This window comes from Myotis nattereri, assembly GCF_964212035.1.
Source record: "Myotis nattereri genome assembly, chromosome: 9".
In the NCBI taxonomy this organism is placed as follows: Eukaryota; Metazoa; Chordata; class Mammalia; order Chiroptera; family Vespertilionidae; genus Myotis; species Myotis nattereri.
In genome coordinates this window covers 55,590,278-55,604,518 of record NC_138084.1, presented here as the reverse complement: position 1 = coordinate 55,604,518, position 14,241 = coordinate 55,590,278, and the positions used below count along the sequence as shown (strand labels likewise).

The 14,241-nt window shown below is 40.7% G+C and overlaps 1 protein-coding gene across 1 annotated transcript in view; it reads left to right on the top strand.

Moving 5' to 3' along the window:
- RAB38 (RAB38, member RAS oncogene family) overlaps nucleotides 1-5,511 on the top strand; it is a 52,083-nt gene extending 46,572 nt beyond the window's left edge. The window contains exon 3 of the mRNA XM_081099881.1: nucleotides 4,589-5,511. Coding sequence (XP_080956007.1) covers nucleotides 4,589-4,741 — 153 coding nt within the window. The 3' untranslated portion in view covers nucleotides 4,742-5,511. The remainder of the gene's footprint in view (nucleotides 1-4,588) is intronic.
- The last annotated feature ends 8,730 nt before the right edge of the window (nucleotides 5,512-14,241 follow it).

Below are 14,241 nucleotides of genomic sequence, written 5' to 3'. Positions count from 1 at the left end.
ATGCCTTTATCTACAGGAAGATCAGAATCAGTGCAACTTAAAATCACTGCCTTAAATGATATTTCCAGAAAGTTCACTATTGAACTAAAAAGGAGTGCCTTTAAAGATATTCCTAATTATACAAGTGTGTCTCAAACCTGGATGCCCATTTCAAGAAGTGGAGAACCTTTTAAAAAATACCCATGTTGGGCCCCATTCCAGATAAATTATAACAACATCTGGGAGGAGAGCCCTGGTACCAATTATTTTTAACTTTCCCCAGTGAGTTGAATATGCAGCCAGGATTGAGACCTACTGATTTATAAATGAAATTTATTTCCATAGCTCTTTTAATCCTGGGAGACACAGTAAGGTAATGTATGGGAACTGGATAGGAAGTGGAGTTAGGCCAGGCTTGGTTGGAATGACAGATTGACCAAGGCCTTGTTCTTCTCTGGGCATAATTTTGTTAAAGGTTAAAGTCTCCTTTCCTTTAACACATGGCTATTCACTCTTTAACAGATTTTTGTGAGGGTAGGATGTGAACATAATTTCATAAGTCAAGCACCTACTCTATGCCCAGCGTAGACACTCAATAATAACTGGTGGTTACCACCATTTGTTTTTACTAAAGTGCTTTATTGGGAATGTCAAAGCCTGTTTCCCAGGCATGCTCACTGATATAAATGAAAAGATTCTGAGCAGAGGCACAGAGATGAGCATACAACAACCTAAAGCAGCCTGCACAATAGACCATCTTGTCATGATGTAAATATGTAAATAAATCACAGGTTCAGTCTAAGTGTACTTCTCTTGGAAGTCATAGAAAGTATGAATTTCCTTTTTAGCAAAAGATGTTCCCAGAGATGGTATTACTACTTTCTAGAATAAATGCAAATAAAAATCCTCAGGGAGTATTTCCCCCTTCAGTCAGCAGCTCTATGTCTTCACAATCACCTACAAATTGTGTGCTTGTCTGTGTACTTGGGTGCCAAACAGCTCAATCAATTATATTGCAATATAATTGCCCACCCAATAGGTCTGAGCCTGTAGTTCTATCAGGTCAGGTTGGAGGAACCATGCTGGCCTTGGACAGAGGGAGTGGAACGTTGGTTCTATATTGCTATTCCCTTTCCTAGTCTAGGCACGTGGCTGTGACTTCCGTGGTGTACAGAAGGATGAGCAATAGGAACCAGCCTTGCCTGAGTTCCTGACTACATGCTCCTATTCTGTTTATACTGGAAACGTATCTCCTGCCCATGCCGTTCCTTTATTTGGGGAACTTCTTCTTCCTCCATATCTCCATGCTGACCATGTGACTGTCGTGTGTTGAAATCAGTGACAATGTGGCTCCTTCCCAGTGCATATCTTGGGGGAGCTGAGACAGGGTCTGGCTCAGAGCCTCTGCTCTAAACACTATGCACCTGGCTTTTTGTAGTAAGTATATGGTGAATGTTAGTGTTTACTCTTCTTGCTGGGCTCATAGCTGGCAATCCCACTTCCTATTGTGTAACTTGGGGCCAGCCACTTACCCCTTCCCAATCTCTGTCCTCAGCTGCAAAATGAAGGAATAGAACATGCACATAATGGTGTTCTGATGATTAAATGAGAAGAATATATAGATAACATTTATTGAATGTATCCTCTATGCCCTTGTCTAAGTATTTGTCTAAGCATTTCATATGTGCTATTAACATTATTAACTTACAATCACCTTGAAAGTAGATCTCTTAGTTCCCTTTTTACAGATGAGGAAACTGAGGCAGGAAATAGCAAAGGAATATTTCCAAGGTTATACAACCAAAAAGTGGGAGAGCTGAGAGAAGAGTTTGACTTCAGGCCTGTGCTCTAAACACCGTACACCATGCCTTTGTGTAGTTTGTATGTGGTAAGTGTAGTGGTATATAATGGGTTTGCTTTTCTTTCTGGCTTCCTCTTGAAATCTCTAATCTGACATAGGACTACCACAGCAAGCAGCACCATGGTACACATGAGAAGTATTTACTAAATACTTACTGATAGATGAAGGGATAAAACAGAGTGCTAAGCATCGTATAGTTTTGTCTGGTAATGGATTTGTAACCCGGTATTGTGCTTATTGACACGTCACCTGCAGAACAACCTCAGCGACTACCTGGCCAACTTAGGATCCAAGCCAGTGATCTGGCTCAAGATGCCATTTCCAACATTACTCTTCTGTTTACCTAAACCTTGATAGTGTATAAGCTCAGTCAAGGACAGGAATTCTTTTATTGTGTTTTTCTTTATATGTCTAGTACTTAGTGGGAATCTAAAGAATATTAATTGAATGAATAAATGTGGCTCAGTCACCATGAACTGCCACTTGCTCCTATATACAGTCTGAAAGCAGGCTCTGATAGAACTAGATATGGCCCCATGTCCTAGTCCTGACACCAACTAGCCTTTATTCAGTGTGTTAACCCATCAGTTTTATTTTATCTTTTACCAAAGTGACTGTCTAGGCTGCCATTAATTGGGCTTAGGTTTTAGTTGTTTTTCTCAGAATGATGATAGATTTGTATTGATTTGTCTACACCAGCATTTTATTCTCAAGTTATTAGATTTTGCCACTTTGCATATTAATGAAAGAAAACCCCATTTAACTGGCATGTTAGATGTGAGTGGGGGTTAAAAAAATATGATTGCCAAAACTAACTTATATTGTACATGAAGGAGGGCCCTTTTTAATGCTTAAAATTAGATTTTCCTGTCATAGAAACATGTTTTGTTTTGTTGTTTTTTTCCTAACATAAGAAGGAGAAAGGAACTAAGATTCATTTAGCATCTTTTGGGCCTAATGCTGGGGTAAAAACTTTTTATTTGTTATTGCACTTGCTCTTTGAAACAATCTTGAAAAGGAATATGGCTTAGAAAGACCCAGGCTTTGATGTCAAAAAGACTGGGTCTGAGTTCTGGCCCTTCAACCCATCCACTGTGTGATCTTGGGGAAGTTTCTTAATCTCTCTAACCTTCAGTTTTATTTTCTATAAACTGATGTGATGATAACTCATGGTTGGTGTTTTGTAAGGGATTTTGTTGTCTCCTTCCCCAACTCACAAGCAATATTCAACTGGACACGAAAGTATTGGTTTAGTAATGGCTGGGCCAGCACCCCATAACCTCCCAAACGTGAGTCTTATTTAGGGAGATGTGCTGGCCCAGGAAGCCAAGGCCCAGAAGGCTAAGTCAGGCTACACGCACTCCCCACTGTCCTTGCATCTGAGGCATTAGAGGACCTGGTCCTGGCTTCCAATTGGTCACAACAAGTGACTGGACTCGAGAGCAAAGCATTGAGCTGGGTGTGCCCCGACCTTGGAGAGATTACTGTCTGGGAACAGATAATTCAAGTGTGACCTGTGGGCATCACCCCAGGAAGAGGAAGAGTGCCGGAAAGCATGCCAAGCATGGGCCGTGACTTGAAGGCATGGGAACCTGCACAGCAGAGAAGAGGGCGGAAGGCAGCTATTCTCTATGGACCAACTTCCCCAGCATGAGGCAGGTACTTGAGCTGAAGGCAGACAGGCCCCCTCCCCACAACCCACCCCAACAATAACAACAAAATCACTAAGAACAGAAAACAAACCCTGGGATTTTAAAAGATTATGTATACGAAGTACCCAGTACATTCACACTGTGAAGGGAAGCAACTTTTTATTAGATAGATAAATATTATCAAGATGATTATATAGATGAGGAAAGGGGAGGCTCAGGGACATGAATACTAGTCTTGTAAAAAAAAACAAGGACACATCACAAAAATGCACAAAAGCAACCAGAACTTAACCTTGTTTTAGATATATGACCATTAGGCGTTAGTCATAAATATCACTTGGAAACAATCACTGCCTCTTACAGTTTCCATGTAATAATATTTCATACAGTGACCTAAAAATATTGGTGTCCCCCCAAAAAAATGTATATTCACACTTTGAATAATTATAAAGGCAGTGTTGATTAAAGTACATATCATTTTCAAAATTGAACCATCAGCTGTCAAAGTGTGTATACATTTTTGGGGGGACACCCTGTATATCAACAACTTTGACACACATACACAAATTAGGGATAAGTAGTTATACTTTAGATTGGACAAGGTTTTATAGTAAAATAATTAGACAAGGACGTCCTTATCTGCTTACACTGAATATGAGGAAACACATCAGAGAAGTTCTACAAATTGTGATAAAACAGTCAAATTTGACTTCACTGGAGATCCAGATTTTGTGTTTGGTACACTGGAAGTAAATATTTTGCAATATGACGTTATAGTGTAAGGGTATGTGAAAAATAAGAAAACTGCCCTCTAGCATACATTCAACCTATTAAGTGAGCCTACAAAACACTATCTCTCCTGCCCGACAGACCAACAGAAGCACGTTTACCTTTGTGAAGGTCTCAAAAGCAAAGCGCTTTGAAAGAATACATGAAAGTGAAGGGAAGAGAGAGAGGCCGCGTGGGCAGCCTATAGGAAGGGATGTTTAAATGAGTTGCCAGAAATATTGCCCTCATGTCACATAAAAGTCTCTGCTCCAGCATCATCTAGAATACCAAGTAAGTCAAGCTGCTTTGTTTTGTTTTTCCCCTTTAGGAAAACATAAACATCGACGAAGCCTCCAGGTGCCTGGTGAAGCACATCCTCGCCAACGAGTGTGAGCTGATGGAGTCGATCGAGCCGGACGTGGTGAAGCCGCACCTCACGCCGCCCCGGGCGCTCAGCTGCTCCAGCTGTGCCAAGTCCTAGTGGGCGCTGTGCTGGCACGTGCTGCACATCACCCCATTCTCTCAGCCGTGGTGCCTCAGCTTCTACCATTTTGGGAAAATGTCATGATAGAGACACACAGGCGACATGCCAAAGATCTATGCCTCTGTCTTTCCTATGTGAGAGAAATAGCAAATGTGTTTTTAATGTCTGCCTCTGCGCCCCCTATTCCCACCCGCACCACCCAGCATCAGCAACTGTGTTTACAAGCATTTAGAATATTTAGTGTGTTAAAAAATTATGTCTGGTAGCTGACCACCCTTCTGCAGGATGAGCTTGGGCCGTGCTATTTGCTTCTTTGCATCAGCCAAGGCCTCAGGTTTTCAAGAGAAAGGGGAGAAGGGCAGACTCGCTGGCAAGTTGAGCACTGGCTTTGGCTTTGCCGTTGGTATCTTGCCCAGGCTTGAATATATTCTCTTCTGCTCTGACCGGCCTCTTAAGTCGAAATGGTCTTTTCTCCAGACATGACCTCCATTCCCAACAAGCCTAGGAGTTTCCTCAGATTTAGCTCTTCGGAGTCATGCACACAGGCTTCCTGTGCTGTTGTTGCTTTTATTGTCGCTTGCCATGCCCTGAATGTTGGTTTAACTGGAAAATGTATGAAAAAGATCTGCCCCCTGTTTGTGCCATTTTGTTAGCTTTCTCTGACTCATGCTGTGGGACTCTGTACATGTAATATATATTGTATATATTTTCACAAGTGAAAAATAAAACATTAACGGACTCTGTTTCCTTATTTCTGAGAATGCTCCAAGTTTCGTAGTATTGTGAACTTTTTGGGGGACTGGGTATCCATGGTTCTCAAGACTCATTTCTAAAGTTCTGTTTCAAACAGGAGATGGGACATGTGCATTTAAAGGAACTGTTGAGCACTATTAAAACTGATATGAGTCATTCCATCTATACCTACTCTTCATATTGACATTTAGGCCAAGAAAGTAAGTAGTGTATACAAATTTCTTTGGTTAAGCAGAGAAATATAGCCTCAGATAATCTGATCAATAAAGATGCCAGACCAGTTAACATACACACACACACACACAGCTAAAATATGCATGGTGATATCTTGCTTTTACACAGTGGCTGTGGTGCTGATATGGTGCAGGTAGCTACTACATTTCAATGGCATTATTTTCCATTGATGTTCATCATTTACTCAGGAGTTTTATCTTTTGAAACAGATGTTTTGTGTGTCCTACCCTTATTATTGTGGCATTCACTGTTTCCATAAGCACCAACCACACAGCTTCTTATTGTGTTTGTGACCCTTTTCGTGAGGGCATTCTCTGATCTCTGGAGCACCTGATCCCAAGGCAGGTTGACCAGAAGTTCCAGAGAGTTCATATCTCTAGGAGCAGCCCTCAACTTATGACAGCAGGAATTCTGGGATAAATACCCTAGGTCTTTGTCCCTCAAGAAAGACGATCCTGGAGCATGCGCTATGCAATGTCTCAGAACTTCCCAGTGGTAATCCCAGTGGTAATAAGTCCCTGGTCCCCACAGGGGAAACCTTCTATCCTACTCATCCTTTATTAGCTTCCTTTCTTTCTATCATCACTCCCCCACTCCTCTACTGGTGTTTTCTGGATTCACTTCCAAAATAAACTACTTTCTCTCAAATCTTTGTTCAGGGTCTTATGGAGGAACCCAAGCCCAGCCTAAGTTATTCAGAACAGAGATGGCCTAGGAAGCAACTCCTCAATACCAGCTTCTTGAAATGAATCAAGCACCACCCAGGCAGTAGCAAGGACCCCCTTGCTGGTGCACAATGGCATGGGGCTGATCCCTGGCAAAATGTAGCCCCATAATTACTAAGACTCCTATCAGGGATAGAATATAGATGGAGGAATTCTCTTGCTCTTGTGTTGAAAAGATATGGGATTGTGGAGTTAGTTAACCTCCATAGAAATTTGTTAGGAAAAAAAATTACAGACTAACCAAGCCAACATTCAATTCAGGATTTGAGGTGAAAGCTTGAAAACCTCCAACCAATTATCAAAATAACCCTCCTTTTCTGAGCTACAGGATAGACCATGCTGAAAACCCTGCCTGAGATTTCACTTTCAGAGAAGCAGAGTTGTATAGGAGATTGAATTCACAAAGCTAGTAAGTCTTAGCCATTAAAATCAGGATCCTTTTCAGAAAGGAGTTGGACACTGAAGGAGAGGAGATAGTTGGGTGCATGATCTTATGAAGACAGCCAACAGACTCATGAGAGCCGCACCTCAGTAGGAAGTTTGATACGGTGGTGCTTTACCTTGTTAAATTCTACTCCCACCTCCCCTCAATGCTCCTGGACAAATAACTAGAATCAATTCTCAGCATGACCTGAGCAGAAAGGCATGACCTATGTTGCAGGGTGAAATGGGTCATTCATTAAGCAAGTGAACTATGGAACCTGGCTGGTAAGAACTAGTAGGACTCTGAGAACATTCTAAGAAACTAATCTTGAGATGCTGGATAAGGGAGGACAGAATGTAAGACCAAATAATAAATAATCTTTTTCTATAAAACTACTCTTTCATGAGTTAATTTTTAAGAGTCTGACAAGTACACTTGGAGCTGATCCCAATGTGCTACTGGAATAGCTATTTAAAGCTTGGAAACAATGTTGGCTTAAAATAAATGATGTAGAGCTGCCAGAACTACTTCAAAGTACTGGAGAAGAGCTCCAAGGTCCCCGAGAGGTGGGCATGTTATAATGTGTTTATGTTGTGATGCCAGAGAAATTACCAGCTAATTATGTTCCCCAGGAGAGACCAAAAGACACTCCCTTCACTGAAGCAATAAGGAGCCCAAAAAGAGGGACACCAGCATCAATGAGAAGCTCAGTGGTGACTGTTCTCTGTAGACCAGGTCTGACATTGTAACTATGTTGCTGTTTTTTTACTTGGAATGACACCCTGTATGTTTCAGGCTGAAGATGTGGTGCTATTACATGCTGTTAGTATATTTAGTTTTGTGTCCTGGATAGCTAGCTTCGTGAAGTGAAAGTAGGCATCATGCCCATCACCCTGCCCCCTACTCTCACTTTTACTAATTCACTTAAGAAAGTGAGCTTCCCCTTTTTACAACTTCAGGATCTACAGAGTTAGAGGCTTAGAAAGCTCTACCAGGGGACATAATAAAGGTTCCCTTAAATCTACAGCTTCACCTGCCACCTGGTTATTGTTGGCTCCCCATGCCCACAGGCCAGGTGTTAGAGAAGACAGTTGCTCTGCAGGCAGAGGTAGTTCATCCTAATTGTCAAGAGGACCTACGGTGGCTGCTAAATAATGGAGCTGGGAGGAGTATGTCTGGAAATCATGGGACTCAGTGAGGCACCGTTTGATGCTTCCAGGCCTGGTGAGAACCTAAAGGGTGATTGCAACAACATCTATGATAAGGTGGTGTTTTACCTTGTTAAGTTCTACTCCCATCTTCCCTCATTGCTTCGGGACAAATAACTAGAGAATAAGTAACTGGGTTACAAGGAGGACAGGTAACCTGAGACTCAGTCCCTCAGGTATTGAAGACTGCATTATTGCACCAGCGATGAACCTAGACTAGAAGCAGGTTGGTCAAGGGATAGAAGTGGTAAAGGATGGAAATGATAAATATCAATTATGGTCTCAAGATTAAGTACAACGGTGGAGACTAGCTTGGCCCACCAAAGTACACTTTGTAATCTCAATCTCTCTCCCCCGCTCCCTTCTCCCCTAGTGACTTCCTTAAAAATATTGGTGAAAGCACAGAAAGTCCAAGGTGTGCACTAGACAATAGCAGAAGGAATGTCTGTATCCTCTCAGCATACGTCTAAAAGCTTTCTATGAATGCATGGAGTGTATTTGTCTTGCATGCCGGACAGGTCAGAGTGCTATAAAGTTAACACCTCCAAGAGCAGTTGCATCTAAAACTGACATAAATCGGTAAAGTCCAGCTTCCTCGCCCCTCAGGTGGGATAATCTGAGGCTTGCTCTGTACACTCTTTCAGATGTCCCCAGTGGGACTGAGGCAGTTTCACACAGTGCTAACCTGCTCACTGCACAACTTTCTGGGTTTCCTTCCCTTCCCTGTCTCACTACTCCTCTATCCTTGCTTCCAAGGATCACCCCCCAGTGAAGCGCTTTTCATTCTTGAGTGAGCTTCCGCTGTAGGTAGTACTTAAGACAGTGCATCTGAACAATAACTTTCATTCCAATGGAATCTCTAATCTACTGTCTTTCCCCCCTAAATATCCACTGAAATGTAGTTCTGAGATATGTATTGTGAGGTCAGAACTAAATGTTTTTTAATCCTCATCCACTACAGAAAAGTGTGGTTTGTTCAGTCTTCAAAGTGAATATTCACTGATTCACGGATCCCTTTAATTCCTCACTAAGCATTTGTCGAATAGTTACTATATTCCCAACACTTGGCTAGGCATAGTCATGGAGACTAAGTCATGCTCTCAGGTCTTAAGGTGTTATGATCAGGAAGGAGACTCAAACATGTAAACAATTCACCATGTACCAAGAGAGAAGTCAAATGTTCAAACCAAGAGATCTCTCCTGAAAACAAAAAATTTGTTTCTAGATTCAGAGACTGCAGCTCCAATCATGTTTAAGGAAATACAATATGTTCCTACCATTTTCTTTCTGACATCCCAACACTGTGATCTAGCCACACTAAGCTTTTTGTTCAGCTACCTCTTCCTGCTGTTTGCAATATCCCCCTACCCCCCTTTTTTTGGCCTGGAAATTCTATTCATTCTTCAAGGATCAGCACAATGGCACAGCCTTGCAGTCTTTACATCTCTGTAAGTAATTCAAATTACTTCCAACACTTGCACAGCTCTTTTTACAAAAAAAAAAAAAAAAAAATTAAAATTTTTAAATTAAATGTGTTGGTGACATAGGTTAATAAGATCATATAGTTTTCAAGTGTATATTTCTATGATACATGTTCTGTACATTGCATTGTGGGCCCACCACCCAAAGTCAAATCATCTTCTGTCGCCATATATTTGACCCCCTTTATTCCTTACTACCCCCAACCCCTTTCCCTCTGGTAACCACCATACTGTTATCTGTGTCTATGAGTTTTTGCTTGTTCTTCTTTTTCTTTCTTTCTTCTTTTTAATCCTCACCCAAGGATAAGTTTATTTATTTCAGAGAAAGAAGAAGTGAGAGAGATAGAGAGAGAAGAGAAGAGATAAAAAATGAGAGAGAAACATTGATTGCCTCTCATATGTGCCCTGACTGGGTATCAAACCCACAACCTAGGAATGTACCCTGACAGGGAATTGAACCCACAATCTTTTTGGTATACCGGATGATGCTCCAACCAACTAAGCCACCTGACCGAGGCCAGAGACAGGAAGATGACTGGTTACCTAGGCTTGAGGGGATTGGGATGACTGCTAAAGGATATGAGTTTCTTTTGAGGGGTGATGAAAATGTTCTAAAATTGATTGTAGTGGTTCCCGCACAACACTGTGAGTATACTAAAACCCATCGAATGGTATATTTTAAATGGGTGAAATGTATGGTATGTAAATAAATAATACTAAAGCTGTGACAAGAGAAAAATGGAGCCACAGGAGAAATCAGTATGAGTGTTTCCTGTTTCCCCAACGCATTATTTAGCCCTGCCATAGAATATGGTCCTGGTGCTATTCCAGTGGTCGGCAAACTGCGGCTTCTTGAGTGTGGCTCTTCCACAAAATACCACGTGCAGGCGCACACATACAGTGCGATTGAAACTTTGTGGCCACACTCAAGGGGCCAAAGAGCCGCATGTGGCTCGCGAGCCGCAGTTTGCCGACCACTGTGCTATTCCATAGGAAGGAGTCCTTGGAGGTACTTTTTAGCACTGCTGTCATCAGCATGGTTAGTCATCATTTCCGAATTCATGACTCTTAGATAGTGGAACTAGAATAATGCATGTGTTTCAATTCAACTTCATCTGTGCTGTTTCTGTATGAAAATGTCCTTGGATTTATGCACTCCCCAAGCACCAGAAAACTCCCCAATATTGGAAAGAAAAGAGCCTGAGAAATCTGGATAAAAAGGGCAGAAGCACTGATGGGCTAAGCCTGTAACTCTCAAAGATGAGGGCAAAGGTTCCTAGGAAGTGTGCACGCACTGCTACACTACAGTGATGAGCCTGGGAATTCCTATTTCAACAAACCAACTTATTTTGTTCAATTTGATTGATTTTCAGAATCAGTATTAATATTATTGATATTAATACCTAGGCAGAGGCCTTATTATCCCCCTAAGGACATTGTACTCACTGAAACTATAATGGTAAACATCAGACTCCAAAATTCAAAATCCCAACTTACTCAGATTGTACTTTCTATTAGAACAAAAATTTCTTTCAAAAGAGTTTAAGGAGACCTTACAAAAGTGTTTTTGTTCCAAATATAAGTTGCTATTACGTGTAATACAATACAATTTTTCTATTTGGTCTTGAACTGATCTTTTAAGCAGTTACCTTATGCCAAATGTGTAACATCAATTTGTATTCATTGAACTTTTTAATCAAACAGTTATCAAGTGACTGCTCTGAGCAAGTTGCTGTGTTTGTTGCATGAAATAGATCACATGTCAAGGTTTCTACTAAAGTGCATAGTGCTTAATATATGTTAGTTTCTTTCCTTTCTCTGTGATAGCTGTTGTCATGGAAACATGAAGAATACAAGTCATGGGTGCCTGCTCTTTAAGTTTGCTAAGTCCTTGGGGAAATGGAGTAGGTTAACAAGACAGGCAAAACATTTATGGATCAAAAAAAAAGACGGTTGTTTCTGTTTGTACTACATGACATTCTTCATTTTTATTATTGTAATTAATGTTAATAGTTATTTTTTGCTTAGGTCCTTTATCACATCTTTTCCAAACATCATGTGATTTCATCATCATTATCACTCAATTCAGGGGGTTGATTTCACATTTATGGATAAGAAAACAGGATGACAGAAAATGGGTATCCAAATGCATCATGTGATTCTGGCAGGGCTTCTAAAATAAAGACTGTATCTGCCCTTCTGACCACAGTGGGCTCACCAGAGGATCCCATTCCTCCTAAAGTGATAAATCTAGCCTGGCCACCATGGCTCAGTGGTTGAGCATTGATCTATGGGCCAGGAGGTCATGGTTCAATTCCCGGTCGGGGTATGTGCCGGGTTATGGGCTTGATCCCCAATGTGGGGGTTGCAGGAGGCAGCTAATCAATGATTCTCTCTCATCATTCATGTTTCTATCTATCTTCCTTCCTCTCTGAAATCAATAAAATATTTTTTAATTAAAAAAATAAAATAAAGTGACAAATCTGGGGTTGTGCTTGTGAGCCAACTGGACCATTCAGAGTTTACTCCTTTGCCTTTCCCTGCCCCCATCAAAGCTTTAAGAAGAGGGAGGTGGGGAGGTCATAGGAAATGGCCATCATTTTCTCATCCCATGTGATATGTGACAGGTGAGCATATACCAATACACAGAGATGATGAGTCAAGTAGTGAGAGAAAGGACGGCAAGGAGAAATAAAAACCCCATCTGTGTCCCTACATTTGGCTTTATATGAGTTCTGATTTAACCTCTGACTTCCCAGTTACATGAGGCAAGAAATTCCTCTTTGGGCTCTTCGTTCATCTGTTCAGGATATATTGAGTTGATTTTCTGCTACTTGTAACTAAGATTCTCCTGACTAATATGTACACACAGTCATTAACAGCGTGGTTAGACTTGCCCTGAGTCTGTCCATATACATGGTCCTCAAGGTCCATGTTCTTGGACATTATGTTTATTTACAACTAGAGGCCTGGTACACGACATTTGTGCACTGGAGGGGGGGGGGGTCTCCTCAGCCCAGCCTGCGCCCTTTCACAGTCCAGGAGCCCTCAGGGGATGTTTGACTAATGGCTTAGGCCCACTCCCTGTGGGCCTAAGCTGTCAGTCGGACATTCTCCATGCTGCCGCGGAGGCGGCCACTGCGCTCACCAGCCATCAGCCGGGCTTGTGGCTGAGGGGTGCTCCCCCTGTGGGAGTGCACTGACCACCAGGGGGACAGCTCCTGTGTTAAGCGTCTGCACCCTAGTGGTCAGTGCACGTCATAGCAACCGGTCGTTCTGCCAATCAATTGATTTGCATATTACCCTTTTATTATATAGGATAATAGCTCCCACTTCAGTGGGAGTTTTTTATAACACTAGAGACTTCAACTATTCTACTACTAGGAAAATGTTTAAAGATACAGCTGATGGAAGGACAGATGGTTTTTGCTAATAATAACTAAACAGTCAATATCCTAAAAATAAATAGGCAAGAGTAGCAATATCAGGTGTACATATAGCATTTATTCTCTACCAGGCACAGCTCTGAGTACTCTACTTGAGACAAACATTATGGCACATAGTAAGAACAGATGTTGGCTATCGTTATTTTCTTATTTTCCCCATGATTCCCAGGTTCATTTTACCTTCTCTGTCTGAATTCATGGGAATGATAATGCAGATTGTCCAATTTTTTTTCTATATAAGCAAATAACTGTATAAATACAGTAGTATAATTATAAATATGAATGTAAACCATAAAATTTAAATAACATAATTATGTATATTATTACATTTCTTTGTTGGCCAGCTGTTGAAAATATTAGCAAGCTTATGTCAATGGGAATCAAAACAATATTTTTTGTGGTATGAAAGAGTAGCAATGTCTTTATAACATATTTCTTCTTATAAGAAGAAAATAATTAAAATTAATATAAAATGTATGCATGATTCCACTATACTAAATAACCAGCTCTGTCTAAATAGAATTGCTCTAAACATGGTGTCTTGGGACCTAATTTCTTTCTCTTAATAATTGATCATGAACACCTTTTAATTCCTTAATTATTTTTATATAGCATACATTTTAAGGATGAATAAAAATTGTGTTGTATTGCTATATATCATGTGTTGTTTTCAACTAAACAACTAATGCTGGACATTTAAGTTATTGCCAATAGTTTGCCTTTAACTAGTGCTACAAAATAATTTTTTTGCACATCTATGATTGATTCTTCAGAATAAATTCCCAGTAGTGAAGTTATCGAATCAGACATTATGCAAAATTTTAAAACAATCCAAAAATTACTTTCAGAAAATATATTACCAACTTATACTCTCATCAGTGATGTATGATAATATCCAAAGAGCATGGCAATTTATGATCATCTCCCCTACATGTACTCATAAAATTGCAGATCTCCTACAGAAGTCTTCCAATGTGTGTGTTTGGGGGTAAATCAGTAGTAAATATATGAGAATAGAAAGCTTTGCAAACACTGAAAGCAAGATGCTACATACAGCAATGTCACTTTTAATCGGAGATCAGGCTAAATTCAGCGTTCAGTCCCTTTTCTCTCCCTCCTTTGTAGTACCCTTGGGAAAGATTAGTTTGCTCTCTATGTTGAAAAGAAGTGCTATAGCAGTAAATAAAAGATAAGTTTATGAGAAAACAGGGTTTCTTAAGAATTAT